Below are 23,555 nucleotides of genomic sequence, written 5' to 3'. Positions count from 1 at the left end.
CCTGGTTCTACAAGCCTCCAGAGTATCTGAAATTGTTTTGGGTGGCCCTTAAAGCAAACTTATATTGAATTACCTTGTATTTCACAAAAGAAAATAGGAATGGAGGGAGAGAGGGAAAAAGAGAGGGAGGAGTCGAGTTAAATAGTATATTTAGGACTACTAGGGAGAGATGCAGGTTAAAATCAAACAGTAGAATTCACTCATCCCCAAAGGCTGTGAAAGGCAATATGGTCTTACGGAAGGACTGATTAATTCTAACTAGAAGTGTGACTTTGGGTGAGTCATAGAAACTCTCCATCTTCAGTTTTTCTCATAGGGAATGAGGGCCTGAGATCAGATCATCTCGAAGATCTCTTCAGCTTCCACTACTCCATAATTTTGTGAATAGTTACAAGCTGAGTCTGTGACAATATATGCAGATTTTGGATTTTGTCCCCAATTATGTGGTTTAACTATTTGCATTGATAAAATTGTCAAGACAACTGCTAAGTCTCTAGTTTTCTTTGTGCTGTGTAGATATAGCCATAAGGAAAAATTAAACAACAAAGATAAATAATTGTCTGGCTAATCTCAAGTACTACCCAAACACATCATGGCAAGTCATGGCAAGGCACAAGCTGAGTATGACTCAGAAATGCAGTGCTTTTATTTAAAAAATTTAAATGTCACCCAAACAACAGATATTCATAAGTAGGAAATATTTTTAGGCAGCTGTAGTGTGACTCTTAGAGAGTTATAATTATGACTAGCTTTGGTTCCTGTATTTTAACCCTGGAGTCAGATAATGAAATCATTTAATCGAGTATCAGATCGTGGGATTTGGCAAGCTGAGATTTGCTTTTGCTTTTAAAGATAAATATTGCAATTATCAGCATTGTAATAAAGCATATTAAATTAAAGCATTACAAATGATTAATTGAATTTCTAAATGGAAATCAGAACTTCCAGAACTTCTACAAAGTTCATTAACTTTCTCAGAATCTGACAGACAAAAACTACTTTATTAACACTTTTGTAACTGATCACTAGATAAGGTCTAGGGTGATTCATTGTTGAAAAATGGGTATAATAAAAATACCTAAGAAAACAAAACTTCTGAAAGGGCCAACATCATGCCTAAACAATCTGGTTCAATAAATGTGAAAAACTATGAGAAAGAAAAGCCAAGAAAGCAGATTCAATAAAAAATTACTAACAAATATGATTCGTCTGTTTAATTTTTCCTCATCTCTTAAGTATGGACCTAAATAATTAGCATGAAATATATGAGGTATGATTTCTTGAAAATCATTAACTTTCTCCCAAATATAGCAGAAGGAATTACAGAAAACCTTCTATGGAAGGGGAATGGGCTGCTAACTTCAATCATGTTTGAAGAAGATTCCAAAAGAAGTATGACATTTCTTTGCCCAGAAATCTTTTAAGAGGACAGCCACTTCCAACTACATCCGAACTCTTTATTCTTCCAAGTCTGCTGGGATTCCCTGCTTCAGAAGGCCCAGAAATGAGGGAATGTTGTGCATAAATAGAAAGAATAACTCCAACAGAGCAGTCTTCCCCAGGGATTTCTTCCTCAACATATGCCCTGTCCCCAAATGACTGCAAGACTTCCTAGAAATGAAAAGATCTTTCTTACCAAAAAGCTGAAAAAAATTTCACTGTATCTTATCGTTTTCCTTAAACTTAAGGGACCAATTATTAACAAGAAGTCTTAGGTCTCTTTCAAGTATAGGATTCTGTCATTATGATTAAATAACGGAATTTTTCTTAAAATTAGTTATGATGTTTTAAGCCTGGAGAATTGCTATCCTCTCTGTAACTTGCCTACTAGATGCAAGATTTACTACACTGCTGGGGGTAGGTAGTTACTTGACTTTTTACTTATTCAGTGTGGTAAACACACTTTTTCTGCAAACAGAGCTAAGCCCAAAGATAGGGTTAGTTCATTTTAAAATCACCTGGCTGCCATTCTTTGGATGTGAAATAGAGAAGATTGTTCTGCCCTTGAAGAGAATCAATAGCAGAGAGGTCTTTGCCCTTTAAAACATTACTGTAAAGCAGCCTTGATTCTTGTATCACAGAATCATGACTTTTCTTCTTTGCTGCCCTTCAAGTTTGGCCAGTGGTTGCCTTTGCCTTTGTAATCATTTCTGGACTTTCGTCCCTGACTTCAAAGCCTTTTTCAAAGAATTTGGTTTTTTCACTCTGCAAAAATACTTTTTAAGTCACAGACTTTTCTTCTCCTTTCTCAGCATATTTGAAGAAAGTTTCTCTTCGGCTGTGGGCTAAGATTGGATAAGCATAAATTAGTGGGGAAAAGGGAAAAGATAACTCTCATCTATTAGGCATCCATGTGAACAAGAAGTGACACGTTTTGTTTTTGATTTTTACTCTCATTTAATGTTCATCACAAATTTATGATATAGGTATTAGTATTCCTACTTATTAAGAAATGGAAAAGCAGAAAACAACGCATATTGAATATCCATATTCAGTTGTCCCCAACCTTTTCGGCACCAGGGACCGTTTTCACAGAAGACAATTTTTCCATGGACCAGGGAGCAGGGAGATGGTTTCGGGATAATTCAAGCACATTACATTTGCTGCGCACTTTATTTCTATTATTATTACATTATAATATATAATTATACAACTCACCATAGGTTGGGGACCCCTGCCTATAGTGAAATCTCAGCACAATGCTTGGCACATAGTAAACATTAAACAAATGTTAGTTCTCTGCCAGTCACTAATTTATAAGAGCCAACACTTATGAGTAGTTACTTAAACATGTCATTTGTTGTTAAAGACTTTAAATAAACACATTTAATTCTCATAACAACCCCATGAGGTGGGTACCAATATTATTACCAATTACACATAAAGAAAATTAGGCAATAAGAGGTTAAGTAACTTACTCAAAGTCATGATATGTGTCAGAGATAGAATTTAAATGCAAACATTCTGGCTTTAGAATCAGCTTTCTTAACCACTGCTCTATGCCATCTAAAAATAGTTATGCTTATAGTAGATATGTATTTTTTTACTTTGTTTTTATATCTGAGTAATTTGTTATAAAATTAGAAACTAGATATAAAATTAAAACTAGCAACAAAGTAGAGGATGATAGGGTAATGCTTTTCATGTCTATTAGTCAGAATAATATTGAGGTTTCCTTTTAATAATCCAATATTTTGAAATTTTAGACAAACCTTTGCTGTTTCTTTTGGTTATGGCAACATTATAGGCCCACACTTTTTCTGCCTGAGGTAATTGAGGTTTTATCTACATGTCACAAAACATTCTTGAGATTTTCCCATTTTTCCAATACTTTCTTTCCTCTTATAAATATTAAATGCCCACATTATGATAAACATGATACTAGGAGTTGCATTAATTCATTTAAAAATTCACATACATTTGTTAGGCGTGTTTCTAAGCACTTGGGATTCATCAGTAAGTACAATCAAAAATCTGTTTTTGTGCAGTTTAAATTCTAACAAATGTCTTCTTTTGAGAAGTTAGTTCACAGTCATCTGAAGACTAGAAAAGATACCACAAACTAGCATATAATGCAAGGGATACAATTTCCATATAAAGAGAAAGAAGTGGGTAGGTTTGGAGCTTGGAAACATCATTTGAGATGGGTCATCAGGGTTCATAGGCGGTAACTCCCAATGATTAAAACTTGAAGATTTACTACATATATTTACTATGGTAATTGACCGGTCTGCCTCCCAACTCTAGTTTTTAAATTTTGGTTGAAGAGCTATCTTTGGTCAGGATTTCTAGAATCAGAACCTGAGAAGGGAATTCTTGTGCAATTAATTTGTTGATGGAAAGCTATAAGGGGGTGAGGAAAGTGGACAGGAACATCCCAGACAAAGATGAGAGTTTGGGAGAAGTGTAGCCTCATCCTGATCCCACAGAGAGCTCTGAAGCACAAATTACACCACAGAGGTTGTTTTGTATAAAAGCCAGGACTCCAGTCATGTTGGGCAGAGGGGACATGTTCCTCAGGCACCTCAGGTTGACGTGGCTACCAAGATGAATTGGCAGCCACCCCGTGGGCAGGTGAGGGCTGTTGGCAGCTGACAACAGCTGAGGGATGGGGGAATGGGCATGGTAGAGAAGGTCTGAGAGGGTCACCAATAGCATCTACTACAAGGAACATAGGACATCTAGAAGGTATAGGTAGGAATGTAGAAATGTAGAAAATATTTGAATGGCAAGTGAGGGGATAGGTAATATTGAGAATTTATTTTTTGCTATTTCTTTTTGCTCAGGTAGTTCATTTATAAAATCCGAAATAGGTATTATTTATTTTTTACTTCATTCATGGAAAAATCTTGAACGTGGGTAATATCAATTTAGCAAAATAAAAAAGGCAGCACTGGAATTCAGAACCCCTGAATTGCAGTCAGTTCTTAAAGGCAAATACGCGACTGCTTTTTATTTTGATTAAAGGGAACCTCTTCCATTTTGAAGTCAGAGTTCACAAATGTATCTTCCTAGTACAATTTGAGTGTTTTATTCCAGACAACCTGCCTCCTTTCATTTTTCCAGTGAGAATGTTAAAAATTATTTTAATGCCTTTAGGCAAAGCCTGCACTCTCCAGTTCTCCATAGACCCTACCACCAATTATACCCATGGCCACATTTTCACATTAATGTTATCTGCCTGTCCTCTTAGACAAGTGAATTTGTAAAGGTTGGGGAGATACAGCTAACACTTTCTGCTAGCTAAGAATCTCCTCATCTAGAATCCTATGAAGTGAAAAAGGGAGACGCAGAGTCGAAATTGCTGACGTGTTCGTTGCAAACTTGTTTTCTGAGCATTAAACACTTTTAAGTATATATAATTGACATTGACCTCCTAGAATTAAATGTTGGTAAATTGATTGTGTTCTCAAACAACATAAATTTGCCTACTTTACCCTAAAGCCTAGGTCAAAGAATATATGCTAATGAATTAAATCATAAGGCACTTTTTTCATGTTCAAGGTGCTGTACAGACATTAACTAATTAGCTTTTTACAATGCTACTATAAAAAGGTGTTATTGGATAATCAGTTATATCTAAACTGTCATTTATAGCAAACTAAAATCCCAAACAGAATTCTCAATTTTTACTGTACTTTGCAAGTATATGTAAGCATATATATTTCAGCAACTGATTTATTTAATAATTTTAAGGAGAGGTTTCCAAACTTTCTCAATTCATGGCTCAGCAATTTTTTCACAACACCCCTAGGCCAAAAGAAATACTTAACCATATGCTTATTAGGTAATTAGGTTCAAAAAACTTAGTAATAGTGGATTGCACAGTATGCAACAGACATTGTTTCCCTCAATTTAAAAAATATTACTCGACACCCCTGTAAGTTCACTGTGGCACCCAAGGTTATATCAGTGTATGGTTTAGGAACCACAGTTTAAAATGCTGATTCACTATAATGTGCCAAGCAATGCAGATAACTTATGATTACCATATAATATAGCAAGTCATCTCAAACGTTTGCTTTCTAGGAAGTCACATTCTAAGTCAACCCTGAAAAATTATTCACCTACTCTGTTTTTCTTGTAGACATCACAGGCTATTCCCTGACATAATTTCTACTGTGAAAATTGAGAAGTTTGAATTGAGTGAAATGTCTGTTCTACTCCAATTTGGTTTGGAGATAATTTAGATGTTTTTACTCAAATATGTAAAGCACATTTCTTGATTTTAAGCCTGGTTAAAACTGGCTTGTGGAGTATTTAAAGAAAGAAAATAACAACAAAATCTTTTTCTGACTCATTGATCAGTATAAAAAAATACTCCTAGAGTTGATTTTCAGTCAGTTCTGTTTTTTCAGTCTTTGTTCTGCAATTTGGTTTAGTTCAAATTCATTAAAAATTATTCTGAACCTTCTAAGAGTATATAAACTCTTTTTGCTGAGGCCAATCAGCCTCTTCAACCTCTTGTTTTTGTCCCTGCTTACAGTTCATGGGAAAGAATTTTTATTATAAATGATCCTTCATAATGAAAACTAGGTATAAAAAATAGTTAATAATAAAATTCCATCAAAAATGAACCTTCCCAAAATGAATTCGAACTTTTATGTCTTCTGTCCACTCAAATTATTTAAGAACACAGCCTACGTTTTGTTTTCTTTTCCATTTTTTCCATTTTTATGTTGGGCAAGATAGTTAAACCAGGCTATCAGCTTCACTGTCCCAGCCGATCCAGTTTGTCAAGGTGTAAAGATAAAGCATATTTTTGGGTTTTGAATGTCATCTGTGCCTGCCCCCTAGAGAGATATCATAATAAGATAGAGGTCTCCTGGGCTATGAGTCAGGAGTCTTGGATTTCAGTGCTGCTTTTTTTAATTTTGTGACCACTTACTCAACTTACCTAACTTCTTACACCCTCAATTTTCTTATCAAGAAATTTGGGGTTAGTTAAAATATCTCTTACATAATTTCAACCTCTAGGATTCTACCATATCTCAAAGTTCTTATATAAAACTATGAAATCCTTCACAATCATTTTTGTGTGCATACAAGTGCATATCTAGAATTCTCCTGGGAGAATAGTCCTTATCTTAAAAAGAAATTTTGAAATTATTTGAAGGCAAAGTGCTATGAGCCAACATTGCAACTGTGGTTATGACCACTTGCAATCAACTTATGTCAACCTCATAAGAATTTGAAAATGTTGAGAGAACGTATCTCCTGGAACGTAGGTCCTTAGAAGTCCATGGTGAAGTCTGGACACACAGGGGATTTTGAACTTTAAAATCAATCTATCTATCTATCTTATTCTACAGAAAAGAAGAAAATGAAAATTCCTAGGTTGAACGGTTTCTGATTATCACCATTAGCAGCACTCAGTATCACCTTACCTTTCTACCCCTCACATGGCATTTCTCAAAATGTCTGCATGTCATAGGAGCCATCACTGTTTATCTTTATGCTGAGTCTGCAGTTTTCCTTTCCTCCCACATGCTAACAGAAGCAATGCCTCAACAGACCTGCATGCTCTGCATGTACCTGAGCTGGGAGAAGAGATGAGAGAGTGAATCTACTTGACCATTAGGCTAGAGTGAGAATACCCCCAAATTTTTGTTTTGACTTAACTTTTAGAATTTGACTTATTCATTGTAATAATGGTAAGAAATAAAGTTAACGTCATTTAACTTTATGTGTTTACCTCATTTTAGTCCAAAAGTTATTGAAGGCAACTATGAAAGCCTTTTAATTGTAATTATTGATGTTTCTGTATGTTTCTAATGGGGAAGAAGATAGAACACTAATCTTTGATGATTTGGCAGACACTCTGTATAAATAATGTTTCAGATGTTTTCAAGGCTAATAATATGTACTTTCTTTGGCTTTAGTTTTCTTTTTCTTTTGTATATATATTTCTGGGTCTCTTTTCCTTTCAGATAAAAAAACTAACTTTTGTTCTGTAGACTAGAAATATCATATTCTGTCCAAGCTTCTTTAAAAGTAGCTCTATTTAATTAACTGGTCATTCGTATCCTTATGTTCTCATTAGAGCCAGAGACTTTATAGGAGCATTCTGGGACAGAAGGTCTCTTAATCATTTGTCTGGGAGAGAAGATTTTTTTTTTTCCTTTGAGAAATTGCTTTTATCCTCCTAGGATGCGAATGTTAGTTACACTTGATGGCTGCAATTCGGTTGAGTGGATTTCCCAAATGCATAGGTTGGATTAAAATCTAACAAATCCCAAATCCCATAAATTGGATTAAAATCTCAACATACTACCTTCTTCACTTTAAAATTTTTAAAGTGCTTTCAAATACTTTCCTTCACACTTCAAACAACCTACAATAAGGTGGGGTAGGCATTATTATCCATATTATTTATAGATTAGGAAACTGAGGCAAAGAAAGGAAATGTAAATTCTCTGAGGTCATATGACCAGTTGGTGGCAGAGTCAAGGCTAGAATATAAATCAGCTTGGTCCTAGGCCTAAACGTTTGAGAGAAGAAGTAGAAATGTATACGGTATGTTTCAGCCCACCATGCTGCCTCTGAGTTTTCTTCTTGGTTAAATTTTTGTTTGCTCCTGTTTGAAATCCTTAAGTAAATAGTGTTATAAGCAATAGGATTATTCTCTCTCTTTCAAAGGCTCAGAAAGTATAGGTGTTATTTCTACCATTCTCCAGACATCAAAATGATATATACTGGTAAGTGTTTTGAAAGGCATTTAAAATGTGAAGCATGGTGAAGAAAAGAGTATAATGTGGTTCCCAGTGAACATCAAAAGCCATGATCCAGGTTCCAGATTGACATCTGGTACACAGCTAAAGAGAAAGACCATGTAAGTAACAAAAGGGCCATATGTGAGTCAGCTGCCAAATAATTTTTTATTACTTTCCTTTGAGCCTTTGAGGAGATGATGCTTAATATTCAAGAAAGATGAAAATAAAAAGGGAAAGGAAGCAAGCACCCTGCCCAGTGGTGATTGGTAGAGTAATTGTGGGCATGGCCCCAGGATGATAGCAGCTTCTATTTAATCAATGTTGACAAGGCTGGGGAGAGCTGGGCAGGTCCCAAGAGGTAATGTTTTACTCGGAAATCCACTCAACCTAATTTCAGTAATGTAGGGCTGTGGAGGGGCCTGGACCAGAGCCAAAAAGCAGGGCCATTACAGCTCAGCGTAGGCGACGGCAGCTGGGAACACCGCCATCCCTCCAGCAGCACTGCAACCAGGCTGCCTGGCTGATCATACAAGCAGCCGCTGCTGCATATGCTCCTGGTATTTGCTCACCAGCAGAATGCACAGACATGCTCTTCTCACCCTTTCGAGGAAATGAATGGAATTCATAAAGGCAAGAGCTGCTACTAGAATCAGACAGCCAGTTTGGCATACGTTGTTTAAGGACCCTTGTGAAATTGTCCACCCAAATCCCCTTAGTCTTCTAAGGATACCATTGCACTGTTTCAAATGCGTAACTTAGATCTGTATTGTTGTCTGAACGTGGTTTTGGTCTTTCTCAGGAATGATAGTTGCGAGTCAAGAATGTGAAAATTACTAGAGTGTTCCATTTTTCAAAACTTATGAGATTCAATAAAGTTATTCAACTTTGCAAACCCAGGAGAAGTGACTCAGGAGAAACTATGCCCCTTTGGGCTAAGCTCTTCTCGTCTGGCTGCTTCTTTCCTTTACTACCCTTTCTCCAGCAAACAGCACATCATTGAAGTAATTTGCTAATATATAAATTCCGAGAAGGTAGGGATTTTTGCTTCGTGTCTTCATTGTTATGTCACCACTGCAATATTTGCAGTTCATAGAGCAGTATGTGCCACGTAGTAAGGCTCCATTCCTTTCACTGGATGAATAAATGAATGAATGAATACATTTTTCCCTCCCTTTTGAAGGATCCTCCAACTATGTGGCACGTAAAGAACACATGACTTTACTGTCTATGATGGTAATTTTCTCTTTTTAAGTTAACACAGAAATGATAAAATTCATGGAGGCTGACAGTGACCATGGTAATTTCTAAGCAGTCTTTGGGCTTCGAAGAGCAATGTTTTTGTCAAGGCTAAAATGCAATGGCATGGGCAAGTTATAGCTTTCTGTCAGATTCTAACGTTATCTGTCCAAACTGACTGAATATAATTTTTGAGACTAAATGAAATACATACTATTTAAATTGTAGCACATCCAAACGGTAGATTAGACAAGTTTCTGAGCAGAACCCCATACCCTAGCTTAAGCCTCTCAGATAAATAAGGCTGTTTACTCCTGAAAATATGACCATGTTGCACTTGAAAATTTTATTTTTTTAAATAGTCATATCTTAAAAAAAAAAAAAACCAACATTTTTTTTTCCCTTCTAGCCCCAATCACTAAAACATATCATCAGTTTTAGTTTGTTCACTTTTTTATTTGTTTTGAACACATGAACACATTTCTATCTCATGGTAGAACCAAATTTGGGGGACTGATTTTGCCCTGGTGAAGACTGACTTGGGGGAAGCCAAGCAGAGAATAGTAATGGCACTTAGTAAGGATAATCACTGGTCACTATGCACCTGTGTTTCTTAGTATGGCTGCTATTACAAAATACCATAAACTAGATGCTTATAAAGAGCGGAAATTTGTTTCTCACAGTTTCAGAGGCTGGGGAGTACAAGATCAAGGTGCTGGCAGATCCAGTGTTTGGTGAGGGCCTGATTTCTCATGGTGCCTTCTTGCTGTGTCCTCATGTGGTGGAAGCGACTTGATAGCTCTCTGTGGCCCCGTTTACAAAGACAGTCACCCCAATCAGAGCACTCTGCCCTCATGATCTAAGCACCTCCTTATACCATCACCTTGGGGGTTAGCATTTCAACATATGAATTTCAGAAGAACAGAAACATTCAGTTCATCACACTGTGACTCATTTAATTTTGCTTTTTCTGTAATTTCTTAACCAAAATAATGGTATCAATATTAGGTTTCAATGTTTAATATAAGTAAAAGTACTATTCAGAGCCAAACTGAAGAACAACAAGCATTTCCTGCTCTTCAACTTGCTGGACTTCAGCCATCACACCAGCAACTCCAGGGTTCCTCTGCCAGCCCCAGGCCCAGTTACTTCCACTCGCTGCTTCTATGCCACTTGGCACTGGAAATATTACTTCAATCTTTTAGCTTCTACAGCCTCTTCTTTAGTAATAACTGTCTCAGAGGGAGGTTGATCCTCTAGATGAGGAATGTGGTTATTTACCCTAATTGGATCATGGTAATTGGAATGACCAGCTGGCCTCAGCCATTCATCTGTCTTTGACACTCGCCACGATGATCAAAGTTTTTGCACAAAATACTAAAGATTACATATTAACTCGTCTCTAACATTTACAAATTGTGTAATTAGTGCTGGAAAGTGCCAAGACCAGATTTCATATTATGGAAGACTAATCAGGGTTCTTTCATTCATTTTGATCTGCTTTTAACAAGACTGTCTTTAGACTTCGCAGGCTGCAGGTCTGTATATCTGTAGACTACCTGCATTAGTTCCCATTCGAAGCCCACTCATGCTTCTTGGATAAAAGTAAAAACGGGGTAAGTAATCTACAGTAGAAGCTGCCTAGCTGACTCTGTGTGAGGTTAGAACTTGCTGCTGTTTACAAACATCGTGGTGTTAGGTAAACTAGTTACTCCCCCTGTGTCTTAGCTTTCCCAGCTGTAAAATGGGATGATTAGGGTAGCTGTGAGGATTGAATGAAATAACACAAGTACACTTAGAATTGTTCTGAGCAGATAGTAAGAGCTTAAAAATGTTAGCTATAGTTAAATACTTTATACAAAGAGCCAGGAAAGTCATAATCCATAGTTATTTCTGAGCAGTTCTTTTCAGGCTGCTGAATAGAACAGGTAAGAAAATGTAGATATGTAACTGTATGCTCAACGTGATTTATTAACTGCAATGACTTTTCTGGGGTTGGCATCAGTGGGAAAAAGAACAAGTTAGCAAAATTGAGAAGTTTTTTCTGGCATTTGGGCTCAAATGGACACAATTATACAAAACTTGGATTCTGTTTATAAATTTCCCTTTGTAGGAGGTTAAACTCTTTCCCAAATTCATATGCAACCTCACATTGAAGTAGAACTTGCTAGAGCAGGCCCACATCTGACTGTTGTTTTTTCCATTTGCATGTAGTTTTCTTTTTTTAAATATTTTTATGAGTTCTTAGCTTACTGCACTTTTGTGGTTGTAAAAGATTATTACTTTACATTGTTTCTTCCCTTCATATTTTGTTTTCCTCTCCATAATTTCTTGGTGGCCTATAAAAAATTCATCTAATATACTGACTTGATTCATTTTATTTCTGCTAACAAGTCAGCCCTTCATCTAAAACAAAGATGACCCCTTTGCTCAATATTTATTAATATCAAAATTACCTCATCTCAGACAAATTAAAATGTATGTGTTCAGCTGAATTGAGCTCCAGTTACATGATTAATGTTTCCTTTTGTAGTCATCTAATTGAGCTTCATCAATTTTAATTTTATTGGTTTTGTTTTATATTTTGGGGTCAACAATTCTTTAATTTCAGAAGTTTTGCAGATTACCAAAAGCTTGTGGACTCTAGCTACTTAGTTTCTGGTGCTGAATTGATAAAATGGATTTGACATTGACCTCTGCTGCTCAAGTTTGGCCACCTGATATAATAGGAAAACTTGGACAAGTAGAATACCTAGGTTTTAGTCCTGACTTAGTCATGAACAAACAATATGACTTAAGGAAAGTCTCTTTATGTACTTGGACTCAGTGTCCTCATCTGTAAAATGAAGATGTCCATTCCTTCTTTCACTCAACAAACATTGATTGAGGCCTTCCCTGTGTTAGCTTCTGTGCTGGGCACTGGGTATTCAAAGTAGAGCAGAAGTAAATATTGCTGTTACCCTTGAAGAGCATACGGTTTAGGGACTGGGTGATCTGAAATGTCCTTCTCATTGCTAACATTCTGATTATGAAGTTTATTGTCTGTTAAAGGTATATTGTGAAAGGTTTTAAAAAGAGCAAGACTATTTTCTCACTACTTCTCTTCGATACCTATACCTGGCATTGCTCAATGTTTAATAACAACTTATTAAGCAAATAAACAATTATATTTGAAATACTTTGAAGCATTTGAGAAAAAGAAAATATAGATATTGAGCCTCTTTTAATAGGGAATAGATAGCAATAATTTTTTGTCATAATAAACTGATTTTTGCTGAATATCATCTCTTGTCCTAGATCCAGGCAAAAGATGTCAAGAGAAAGTGGGGGAATTGGGAGGATTTAACTTAATTCCATTTCAGCAAAGGGCAGAAAGTGGGGCTGCATCTCAGAATCCTCTGTATTTTTGTTCTTTTGTTTCTCCCCTTTTGAATTGTCTTCCCTTTGTTCCACAAATATAGAGTTGTCACCTTACTCAGTTTACTTCCCCTTTTCTCTTGAGTTTCCTAATCTCCCTCAAATCATGCATAATAGCTCCCAAATTTATATATATATGTATATTTTTGAGACAGAGTCTCGCTGTGTTGCCCAGGCTAGAATGAGTGCTGTGGTGTCAGCCTAGCTCACAGCAACCTCAAACTCCTGGGCTTAAGCGATCCTACTGCCTCAGCCTCCCCAGTAACTGGGACTACAGGCATGCGCCACCATGCCCGGCTAATTTTTTCTATATATATATATTGTAGTTGGCCAGATAATTTCTTTCTATTTTTAGTAGAGACGGGGTCTCACTCTTGCTGAGGCTGGTCTCGAACTCCTGACCTCAAGCAGTCCACCCGCCTCGGCCTCCCAGAGTGCTAGGATTACAGGCGTGAGCCACCACGCCTGGCCCCAAATTTGTATTTTAGTGGGAGAGATTTGAAGTCTTTTGCTCCTACAACTGATTTTTATATATGTTTCTGGCCATTAAAATCAATATAGTGCTTCTTTTGCAGTTTGAAGAGAGCACTAAAAATGTTGTTTCTTGGCACTGATAATGATAGTAAACCACCTTGGGCATGCCTGTAGTGTCCTAAGGTTTGAGCAGGGTTAGGTATCTAAGCAGATTCTCTAAAAGAATTCTTGATTTCTATTGAAGGAATTTACTGAAATAAACCTGGAATCTTTTTTCTGGTAGATAAGTGAACGATTCATTAGCATACCAAAGTTCTATCCTGAGAAATACTGCTGATACACTGAGTATTATGATGATCAGAATTGGGTTAGTTTCATCCAAAAACTTGGTTTGGTGCACTGGTTCTTCAAGAGTTAATAGTCACCTCGGAAAGCTACAGCCTAAGAAATCTTTACGAGTAACAGTGGGTAGTATCACTAGAATAACCACATTTTAGACATAGCTTACAGTGAGTTATGAACCCTATAAAATAAATCAGACTTAAAAACTTTGGTCATTGTAAAGTGAAATTACCCATAGTAACTGTTTATTTTATTTACCAGACCAGCCCGTTGTGATTCTAAAAGCCATATTTATTTTCAAGAAAATAAGCATTGTCTGCTCTTTAAGAGGTTTAAAAGAATGTTATTAGATAGGTATTCCAAAGAAGGAATTCCAAAAATGTGTTTAACAGTGGTGGTCTTATTTGGATTTAAACGTTCAGCCTCATCCAAACACAAATGTATAGCTGACTGATTTGAAAGAGACATGTATTTTTATGCATGGTCTCCTAAATGGCCCCCATTTCTCTAATCCCAACATCACCCAATACCAAATCAATTTTATTTAGTATTGCTAGTTTAATCTCCTTAAAGCATAGCTGTGTTATATTTCTTGCTGAAATGCTTTCAAAGCCTATCTATTACCTTCAAATTAAATACAAATTCATTAGCCTAGCAAGATTCCATTGACTTCAGTTCACCTTTTCAAGAAAAATCAGCAGCTAGTAGATGTTAAGAGGAGGAAAAGCAAAAACAATGGCTTCATTTTAAAAGGCAGGTATTTTCAACATCAGAGAGTGCAAAAAAAAAAAAATTAAAATAGCAGGCCTATTACTTTCCTTAGAAAGGCTTGTTTGTAAAGTTGACCATTGGCTAGCATCTGGGAACTTGGATTTTGAGAATATTCTCACCATTCCCTAACTGATAAGAGTGGTTCCCTGTGCCTAAAATCTTTGTACAAACAATATGATTTATGCCAACCACCTGTTTTCCTTCTGGGAGTGTAGATTTGGTACATGCTAGGCAAAGGGTGCCACATGACCAGCTCCCAGTACTTTGGGCTTGTAGACTCAGGTAAGCTTCCCTGGTAAATGACATTTCACGTGTGTTTGTATAATTCATTGCTGAAAGAATTGAGCAGATCCTGTGTGACTCGATGGGGACAAGACTTCCAGAAGCTTGTGTCTGGTTTCATGCAAACTTTGCCCCATGCAACTTTTCTCTTTGCTTATTTTGCTTTTTGTCCTTTCGCTGTAATAAATTATAGGTATGAATCAGACTGTATGGTGAGTCCTGTTGACATTGAACCAAGGGGTGGTCTTGGGAACCCCTGACACAGGGAATTTATTGTTTGGCAACACAGGTGACTTTGAGACAAATGAGTTCTCTTTCTATGAGCTAGCATATTAGTAAACTATCTTGTAGCATAAAATCAACTGACTGAGCTCTATAGGGAAACCAAGGGGAAATATCATCCTTCAAAAAGAGACAAAGTCCTCCTTCTTAAGCAAAGTAACACTTGCCCTATGGATAAGTGCATTCAGTTGTAATATGGTTGGCTGCAAGAAACCAAAAACTACCATAATACTTTAAAGAGGTTAGTAATTTGTCTCTCACAATAAGAAGTCTGAGGGAAAGATGTCTAGGAGTGGTACAGTCCTCAGTGATTTTTTTCTTTGTGCTCCACCATCCTCAGTGTATAGTTTTTGTCTTCATGGTCACAAGATAGCAGCTATACTACAGGTTTTGTTTCCTCCTAGTCATCAGGAATGGGAGAACGCAAAAGGCAAAACCCAATTCTACCCTCTCCAAGGAAGTCTCTATCTGATTGACCAGCACTGTGTCATATGGGCACCCATAGCTCCAACAGGAGCTGGAAATTCAACTATTTCATTTTCCAGTCCTTATAATACTAGAAATGAGGGATGAGAGAGTTGGGGTGGATGGTCAATGATCCACATAAATTATATGTGACAATTCTGACAGTAATGGAACAGAAATTCAAGATTGTTGATTACCTATGTATATGAAGACCTTATATGTGGATACTATGTTTATAAGGCTGAGAGGTTAAAGACCACAGTAATTTCTCTTTGGTGAACTCCTTGTCCCTAACATAGCTTTGATCCTGAGCTCTTCCTCATGTGCCACGGAACAGCTTCCTGAAGTTAAACTCTTCTGAACTTGGAAATTATATTAACTGGGTAGCAATAATCTTTTTGTCGTAAAGCTTTTATGTAATGGCATAGAAAGAATTGTACCATCATAAGGACAGATGAGACAACATACTAACTCTCTTTCCCGTCTCCCTCATCTTGTTTTCTTCCTCAGAAGCTGTAGATGAAACCAAACCTAAGGAAAGTGCCCGGCAGGATGAGGGTCAAGAAGAAGAACGCGAGGCTGACCAAGAACATGCCTGAACTTCAAGAAATGGCTTTCCACGTCCCTCTCCTCCCCTCTCCTGAACCCTGTCTCTCCCCACCCTCTTCTCAGCTCCACTCTGAAGTTTCCCTTCCTGTCCTGCTCACGTCTGTGAGTCTGTCCTCTCCCATCCACTAGCCCTCTTTCTCTCTGTGTGGCAAACATTTAAAAAAAAAAAAAAAGAGCAGGAAAGATCCCAAGTCAAACAGTGTGGCTTAAACATTTTTTGTTTCTTGGTGTTGTTATGGCGAGTTTTTGGTAATGATGATCCAATCATTTTGGGAAATTCTTGCACTGTATCCAAGTTTTTTGATCTGGTGCGTGTGGCCCTGTGGGAGTCCACTTTCCTCTCTATCTCTCTCTGTTCCAAGTGTGTGTGCAATGTTCCGTTCATCCGAGGAGTCCAAAATATCGAGTGAATTCAAAATCATTTTTGTTTTCCTCCTTTTCAATGTGATGGAATGAACAAAAAGGAAAAAAATTCAAAAACCCAGTTTGTTTTAAAAATAAATAAATAAAGCAAATGTGCCAATTAGCGTAACTTGCGGCTCTAAGGCTCCTTTTTCAATCTGAATATTAATAAATCATGAGAGTAATCAAAGACCAGTGGCTCTGTGTTTCTGTTCCACCTTCTCATTAGTTGGTTGGACACACTGGGGTCCTACATTTCATCTTTCTCCCAGCCTCTCCTGACACCAACAACCCTGATAAAGAAAACATAGAAGCCTAAGGTTTTGGTCAGGACCGATCGCTCCGGTCCCTGACAGGATAGTTGGGCACTGCATTAGCTTGCTAGGCCTGCTGTAACACGGTACCACAGACCGGGGGTCTTAAACAACAGAAATGTATTATTTTACAGTAATGGAGGCTAAAAGTCTGGAATTAAGGTGTTGGCAGAGTTGGTTCTGCCTGAGGACCACGAGGGAAAGGTCTGTCCCAGGCCTATTTCCTGGGCTTGCACATAGCTGTCGACTCCCTGTGCCGCTTCACATCTTCCCTCTGTGCCTGTGTTTGTGTCCAAATGTCCCCTTTTTATCAGGATACGAGTCATATTGGATTAGATCCCACCCTAATGGCCTCACTTTAACTGGATTACCTCTGTCGAGATCCTATATCCAAATAAGTTAACATTCTGAGATACTGGGGTTAGGACTCCAACATATGAATTTGGGGGCAGGACCAAATTCAGCCTATAAGAGGCACTGTAACCTACCTTTACTAAAGTGTCTTCAGTGTATTTTCGTTACTCAGGAAGAATTTAGTTTAGCCAATGAAAGGTTATTCCAGGTTTTTCTAAGTTAAATGCTATAGAGAGGATCCAGGCATGGTGGTGTACACCTGTAGTCCCAGCTACTTGAGAGATTAAGGTGGGAGGCTAGCTTGAGCCCAGTAGTTTGAATCCATCCAGCCTCTCATATACATATATATATATGTGAAGAGAGAGAGCGAGAGACGCACTAGAAACCCCTAGGCATTTGTTCTGTTGATTTATTTTGACCCAAGTATTGAGCTAGTCCATTCTGTCTTTTTCAGTTTATAAAATTCTGTTGGATTTACAATCCCTACAGAAGGCAGCTATCAGAGTCTTGATTAGTTATATACATTTAGCACATCCATTTTTAGTCCTTTTCAAATTTCCATCCAGTTCCAGTTTTAAAAATATCTTCTGTTAGAAGGTAAATAGTTTTCAAGAGAAATAAAACCATGTCCCTAAATCCTTAAGTATCTATGCTCTTTATTCCTCCCTAAATTTTCTAAATCAATCCTGGTGCAAATTTCTAACAGGTCATGTTCTATCCTGGCCAAGAGTCTCCTCCCGTTGCTAAACACGGCCAGAGGACTCCTTTCAGCTTCCTACACTCATCTGCATATGAAATTTCCTAGAAGGGAAGAGAAAATAGAGTCAAAGAGAAAGCGCTGATAATGATGAAGATCAATGAAACATTGCATCTCAGGAAGTACAACCTAAACCTCGGTAACTCTGCTCAACTCTGTGTAGAGCTGATGCCTAATTAATGCCTCAGAGAAAGCTGGTGTCACACCAAGGATGAGTCCTCCCTGGATCAAGAGGGATTTTCCTTGGTCACTGACACTAAGTGGAAATTTTCATTGGGAGAAGCAACTACAAAGAAAAACATCAGAAAGTATAAATCATACATATTAAAACAATTTAAGATTTTTACTTCATCCTGAAGTCATTCCATTGATATGATTTCAATGAAAGACTTAGAAGCAAATATCTGGGCTTCAGTCATGATTGGATTGGGGGTCTCATCAGATGTCAGATAACGTGTTGGAAAAGTTATCCACGGGTTGAAGTCAGATCACATAGGATGTCTGGCAACATATTGCTTTAGAAACTCTATTTTACCTCAAAGGTTTTTGGGTTTTTGCGGGGGAGGGGGTGGATAAATGCTTTAATTTCTCTTCCAAACTTATATGTCAAAGCAACATTTCAATAATTTGGAAAAATTCATCTTCTTCAAAGCACAATTCTAAACTTCTTCCACTGAATTCATATTATGCTCAAACTAATGGTATATGATCTTTTAAGCATATACTGCTCAGTGGTCTTAATACTAATGTCAGAGATAGGATTTTTAAAATTTTACTTATGGATATCTATTTTTATTTTATTTATAAGGTTTTGGTTCTTTATATAATTTTAAAGGTGGGGAAAACATATTAGAGAGATTCTTAATGATCCTAAAATATATACCAAAGATAACAGCAACCCCCACACTGATACAAAGAAATGTGACTCAAACTTACACGCAACACATACAAAGTCAGGGTGATTTTGGAAAGCATAGACCATTCAAGACATAGAAGCTTCTAAATTCTATTCAAAAAGCAAAGTTGTTGATTCTAAAACATCTACATCTGGATTACTTTGAAAGATAAAAACTAGGTTGAGGACAAGTGAAAAAGGCCTCAACATTGGCAGGTGATTCTTTCAAATGGAAATAAGGTCATATTCTGGGCATTAGACCCAATATTCCATTGATAACAAAACCATGACTTTGTATGAAGCAAGGTCTTTTGACTGAGCTGCATTATTTGGGTCTAAAATGTTGTCATGATGTAATACAATTTAAGTCTCTTTGAAGATAAAGGGATTTCTAAAATAGAACCTTTTATTCCCATCATCCTACCCACATTTTGCTGATCATCCAATCTTTTCCGTCATCACCTACCCAGTGGCTTAGGTCAGAAATCTAGAAAGCAGCCTCATTGCCTTTTTCTTCATATAACATTTAGTTCATGAGTAAACCTGCTGCTGTGGATTTCAGAAGAGAATGAGGATAAAGCTTGTGTTTACTGCTCTGACTAATGCTGCACTGCCCTTGGTCAGTTTGAGGTGATCTAAGGGATTTTGTTTGTTTGTTTGTCCCTTCCCCTATTTAACTCATAAGAGAAATCAGGGAGGTATTACCAAACTCTCTATGTCAATATCCTGGATTAAAGGCACTTATAACTCTCAAAAATACAGTATTCTCAACATTGGCCAGCTGCAGGAAAACCAGTTCTGCAGCTAGCATGGAAGCCCAGACAATGGGAAAACCAGATTAATGAATGATTTCCGTAGAGCATTATTAAGATCACCACAAGTTCCATTAACTTTTTTTTTTAACCTTCCCATACATTGTCTGTTGTCATGGAAACACAGCTTCTGTTAAGCTGCCTATAAAAATAACTTAATGACTGGTGACCCTTCTAGATAAATGTCAGTTAATGAGCATTATAAATGAGGGCTTCTTTAATTTCAAATAGAATGCTTGCCTAATTCTTTTCCTGGGGGGATTAAAACCCATGTCTGCTTATTATGTAGGCAAGGCCTGCATCCATGCCTACCCCCACTTTCAGTCACATATTTCCTCCTACATAATTGCAATTTTGTTCCTTCTTCCTAGAAAATAATTCACAGTTATCAGGAATAAGGACAAGAGTGTAGCTATGACAGTGATGAATCATTAAATGTTCTTTAAAAAAATTATTAAACTGGCAAGGACGTTTCAAATGTACACTTTCCAGCAGATTGGGTACCTGATTTGTTTTCTTACAGGTATGTGTCATTGTTGGTAATTACAGCATGTTTAGTGTCACAGATGGTACCTTACTAAGTACATTTTCAGTGAAGCGAGATGCTTTTATTCAGGAGAAATATGTTGTCGGTTTATTCGTATCACATAAGATCAGGCTACAGAAGCTCATGGGATTGTCGGAAGAATTTTAAGCTAGTTTTATTGTTTAATTACCCAAATAATACTATTTCATTGTAGAAAGGCAGAAAATGTAATTAAGAAAAAAAGGTAAAAATAATCCACACTTTACCATCCAGAATTAAGCAATGATAACTTTTAGAGGTTTCGCCTTATGTAGTCCGTCTGCCTGCTTGTCTACCTCCTCCCTTCCCATATATTATCCACTTATTTATTTAAAACAAAAATGGGCTCATGCTGCATATATCATTCTGTGAACTACGTTAGACATTCAACAGCAAATTGTATTTTATAGTGTGTTTGTACTAGAACTTAACAGGATCCATAAAAATGGAAAAATCGGGTCAAAGGATTTGAGTACCTGCTTCTTATACAGATTGCCATATTAGAGACAGAGGACTTTGAAATTTGTGGTTTCCATTGCTGCTTTCCAGTGCCATGCCAAGCCTCACAGAAGCCTGAGACAAAAGGAAAAATGTGCAACCCAATACAAATGTTCTTCACCTTATGACAGGTGATAAACCCATCATAAAGTCCAAAAAGCATTAAATCAAACCATGGTAAGTTGGGGACCAATTGCATACACTTATCAAAGTATTGTCCCATATTTTGAACCAAGTGAGAAAGTTAATAAAGGATCCACAATCAAAAATATGACCATATACAAAGCCACGTGTTGGCCAGTCTTTGATATGCCATTGTCAATCCTCATAAATCTGTTTGCTGGTAGACAAGGGCTGCATAGCCTTGCCAGGCCAGGGAACTGACAGTTGATTGGAAAGGACGATCCCATTGCACAATAATGCAGAGTCATAAAACAAGCAGACGTAGCCTACCTTTATTTAAAATTTTGATATTTTTATAGATATTTTTGTATTAATTTTAATTTTGAAAATATTGCATTCAAATACTACTTTGATTACTAAGTTTTTTGTTGTAACCTTACATTTTGCATTCAAGGCAAGTAGCCTCACTTACTTGCCTTACTCTAATACTGGCCCTGCTGCTTCCAAAGAAAATGCTAGAATCATTGGCTCCTAGACAAACATTTTCTGATGACCATTAGGCAGCTGTGATTATGTAAAGTTTTAGTGATACCCAAGGACTGTAAGGCTTGAGAGTGGGTGGGGCCATGAGGAAGCAGGAATTAGATGTCTAATATTCCTTAAAAGTTAACAGGATAACTTTAAGAAGTTTCCCTGCTTTCTAGAGGAGGCATTGCTATGGACTGAATGTTTGTGTCCCCTCAAAAATTTATATGTTGAAGCATAATTTCCAATGTGATGGTATTTGGAGGTGGGGCATTTGGGAAGTAATTAGAGGGTGGATCCCCCATTACGGGATGAGTGCCCTTATTAAAAGAGGAGGATACATGGGATAACTCTCTCTCTCTCTCTCTCTCTCTCTCTCTGCCATGTGAGGATATAGCAAGAAGGTGGCCTTCTGCAACTTGAAAGAGGGCCCTCCCCAGAACCTTACCATGCTGGCACCCTGACCTCAGGCTTCTAGTTTCTAAAACTGCATGAAATAAAATTCTGTTGCTGATAAGCCACCCAGTCTGTGACACTTTTCTTATAGCAGCCTGAACTAAGACAATATAGACTATGAAACAGCTGGGTGTAGACATCATGAAGTGGTTATAAACTCGTTAGGACTATGGAGAAGTGAAGAATTCATGATTTACCTAAAAATTTTGAAAATAAATTGAAAAGTAGAATAATACTTGTTCTGCCAAACCAAACCACCAGTTTTCGATGTCTGGGTAGGCATCAACTACTTTTTAGAGTTGGGTACAGTTGAGAAGAGTACAGTTATGAAACATACTTGGTCACTTAGAAAATCATATTCCCAATGAAGCTGATCATGTAGGGCCTTTTATAAGCTGGAATTATTACTAAGTATTGTGGAAAGTAAGTACTCATTCATTAACTCACCATAGGCGCAAATTTACATTTAAGCTATAGATAAGAAGACCAATATTTCATTTTATATTTAGAAATAAAAAGAAGATATCTGTCTTTGGAATTTAAAAAATATGTGGGAGGAAGAATTATGCTTTTAAAAAGTGTTTCTTCTACCTCTGCCCCAGCTTCAACAGCAGAAAGATTTAGTGAAGGCTATAACCATCCTTCCTCCTGGGAGCCTCTGCCTTAGCAACAGAGATCACCAATAGTATTCAGAAGTGCCGCTTCTGCCTACTTTCTGACCTCCTGCCTGTGGACCTCTCTGACAGCCTAGACCTGTGAATCCTGCCCTCCTCTCTGTGACTTAGCCCACCTCTCTGCTTAGATGGCTTCTGCTAGACTGTAATCTCCGCAGGCATGGGATTTTTACCCTATTTGGTTCTGTACTGTAGTTACCTGAGAGTATTTGAAAATAGCAGGCAAAAACACCAAATAAATGTATGAATGGATAAATGAATGAATGGACTTCTAATTCTTGTTCATCAGTCTCTACCTCTTTTTCCATTCATTTGGCTTTACAAACTTCCCATGAGAGTACCAATATGCAACTCAGCCCTTTGTCCAAGAAGTCCCCTTGTCCAACAGGGAGAAGTATTTCCCTAAGAACTCAGCATTCTCACATATCATATCTGATGATGAACTTGGCTCAATAATTGCCACATAAGTTTGATAAGTTTTATTCATTCATGGAAAGGCAGATAAGGGATTTAGCCACTGTGACCTCCTCTTTGTCCTTGCTTACTCCACTCCTGACTTTGCGTCATTGGCCCTCCCTGACTTCATTCCTGCCCTTGTACTTGCTGTTTCCTCTTCCTGGAACACTCTTCCCCCAGATATCCACATTGCACTTTCAGGTCATTCCTAAAATACTATCTTCTCGTTGAAGCCTTCAATGACCAACTTATTCAATATACTCTATCATGCTTTCCTGTGAAAGTTTTTCAAATAGAGATAAGACTTATCTCCACTTAAAACATATTCTTTACTCAATTATGTTATTTATCTGTCTTCCACCACTGGAATACAAGCTTCATTAAGTAAGAACTTTCCTAGTTTTGTTTATATCTCAGTTCTTAAGACACTGCCTGGCATCCCGTAGGATTGCAATAAATGCCAATGAATACATTTTTCTCAAAATTCCAAACACAGATTTTATTTTGAGTCTTTTACTTGTTCCTCAAATTTGGCACATACTTTTTGACCTTTTATATGTTTAAAATTGGTTCTTCCTAACTATAGCATTTTTTCCATGGACCACTGTCTCGTAACATTCCTTACCAGGAGAC

The 23,555-nt window shown here is 37.2% G+C and overlaps 1 protein-coding gene across 1 annotated transcript in view; it reads left to right on the top strand.

Annotated features, from left to right (window-relative positions):
* The window catches only part of GAP43 (growth associated protein 43), a 100,342-nt gene extending 83,659 nt beyond the window's left edge, over positions 1 to 16,683 (top strand). The window contains exon 3 of the mRNA XM_045540225.1: positions 15,993 to 16,683. Coding sequence (XP_045396181.1) covers positions 15,993 to 16,081 — 89 coding nt within the window. The 3' untranslated portion in view covers positions 16,082 to 16,683. The remainder of the gene's footprint in view (positions 1 to 15,992) is intronic.
* The last annotated feature ends 6,872 nt before the right edge of the window (positions 16,684 to 23,555 follow it).

Source organism: Lemur catta, chromosome 1 (assembly GCF_020740605.2).
Source record: "Lemur catta isolate mLemCat1 chromosome 1, mLemCat1.pri, whole genome shotgun sequence".
Lineage (NCBI taxonomy): Eukaryota > Metazoa > Chordata > Mammalia > Primates > Lemuridae > Lemur > Lemur catta.
Note: the sequence above shows the minus strand (reverse complement) of the source record. Positions and strands in the feature narration are given on the sequence as shown.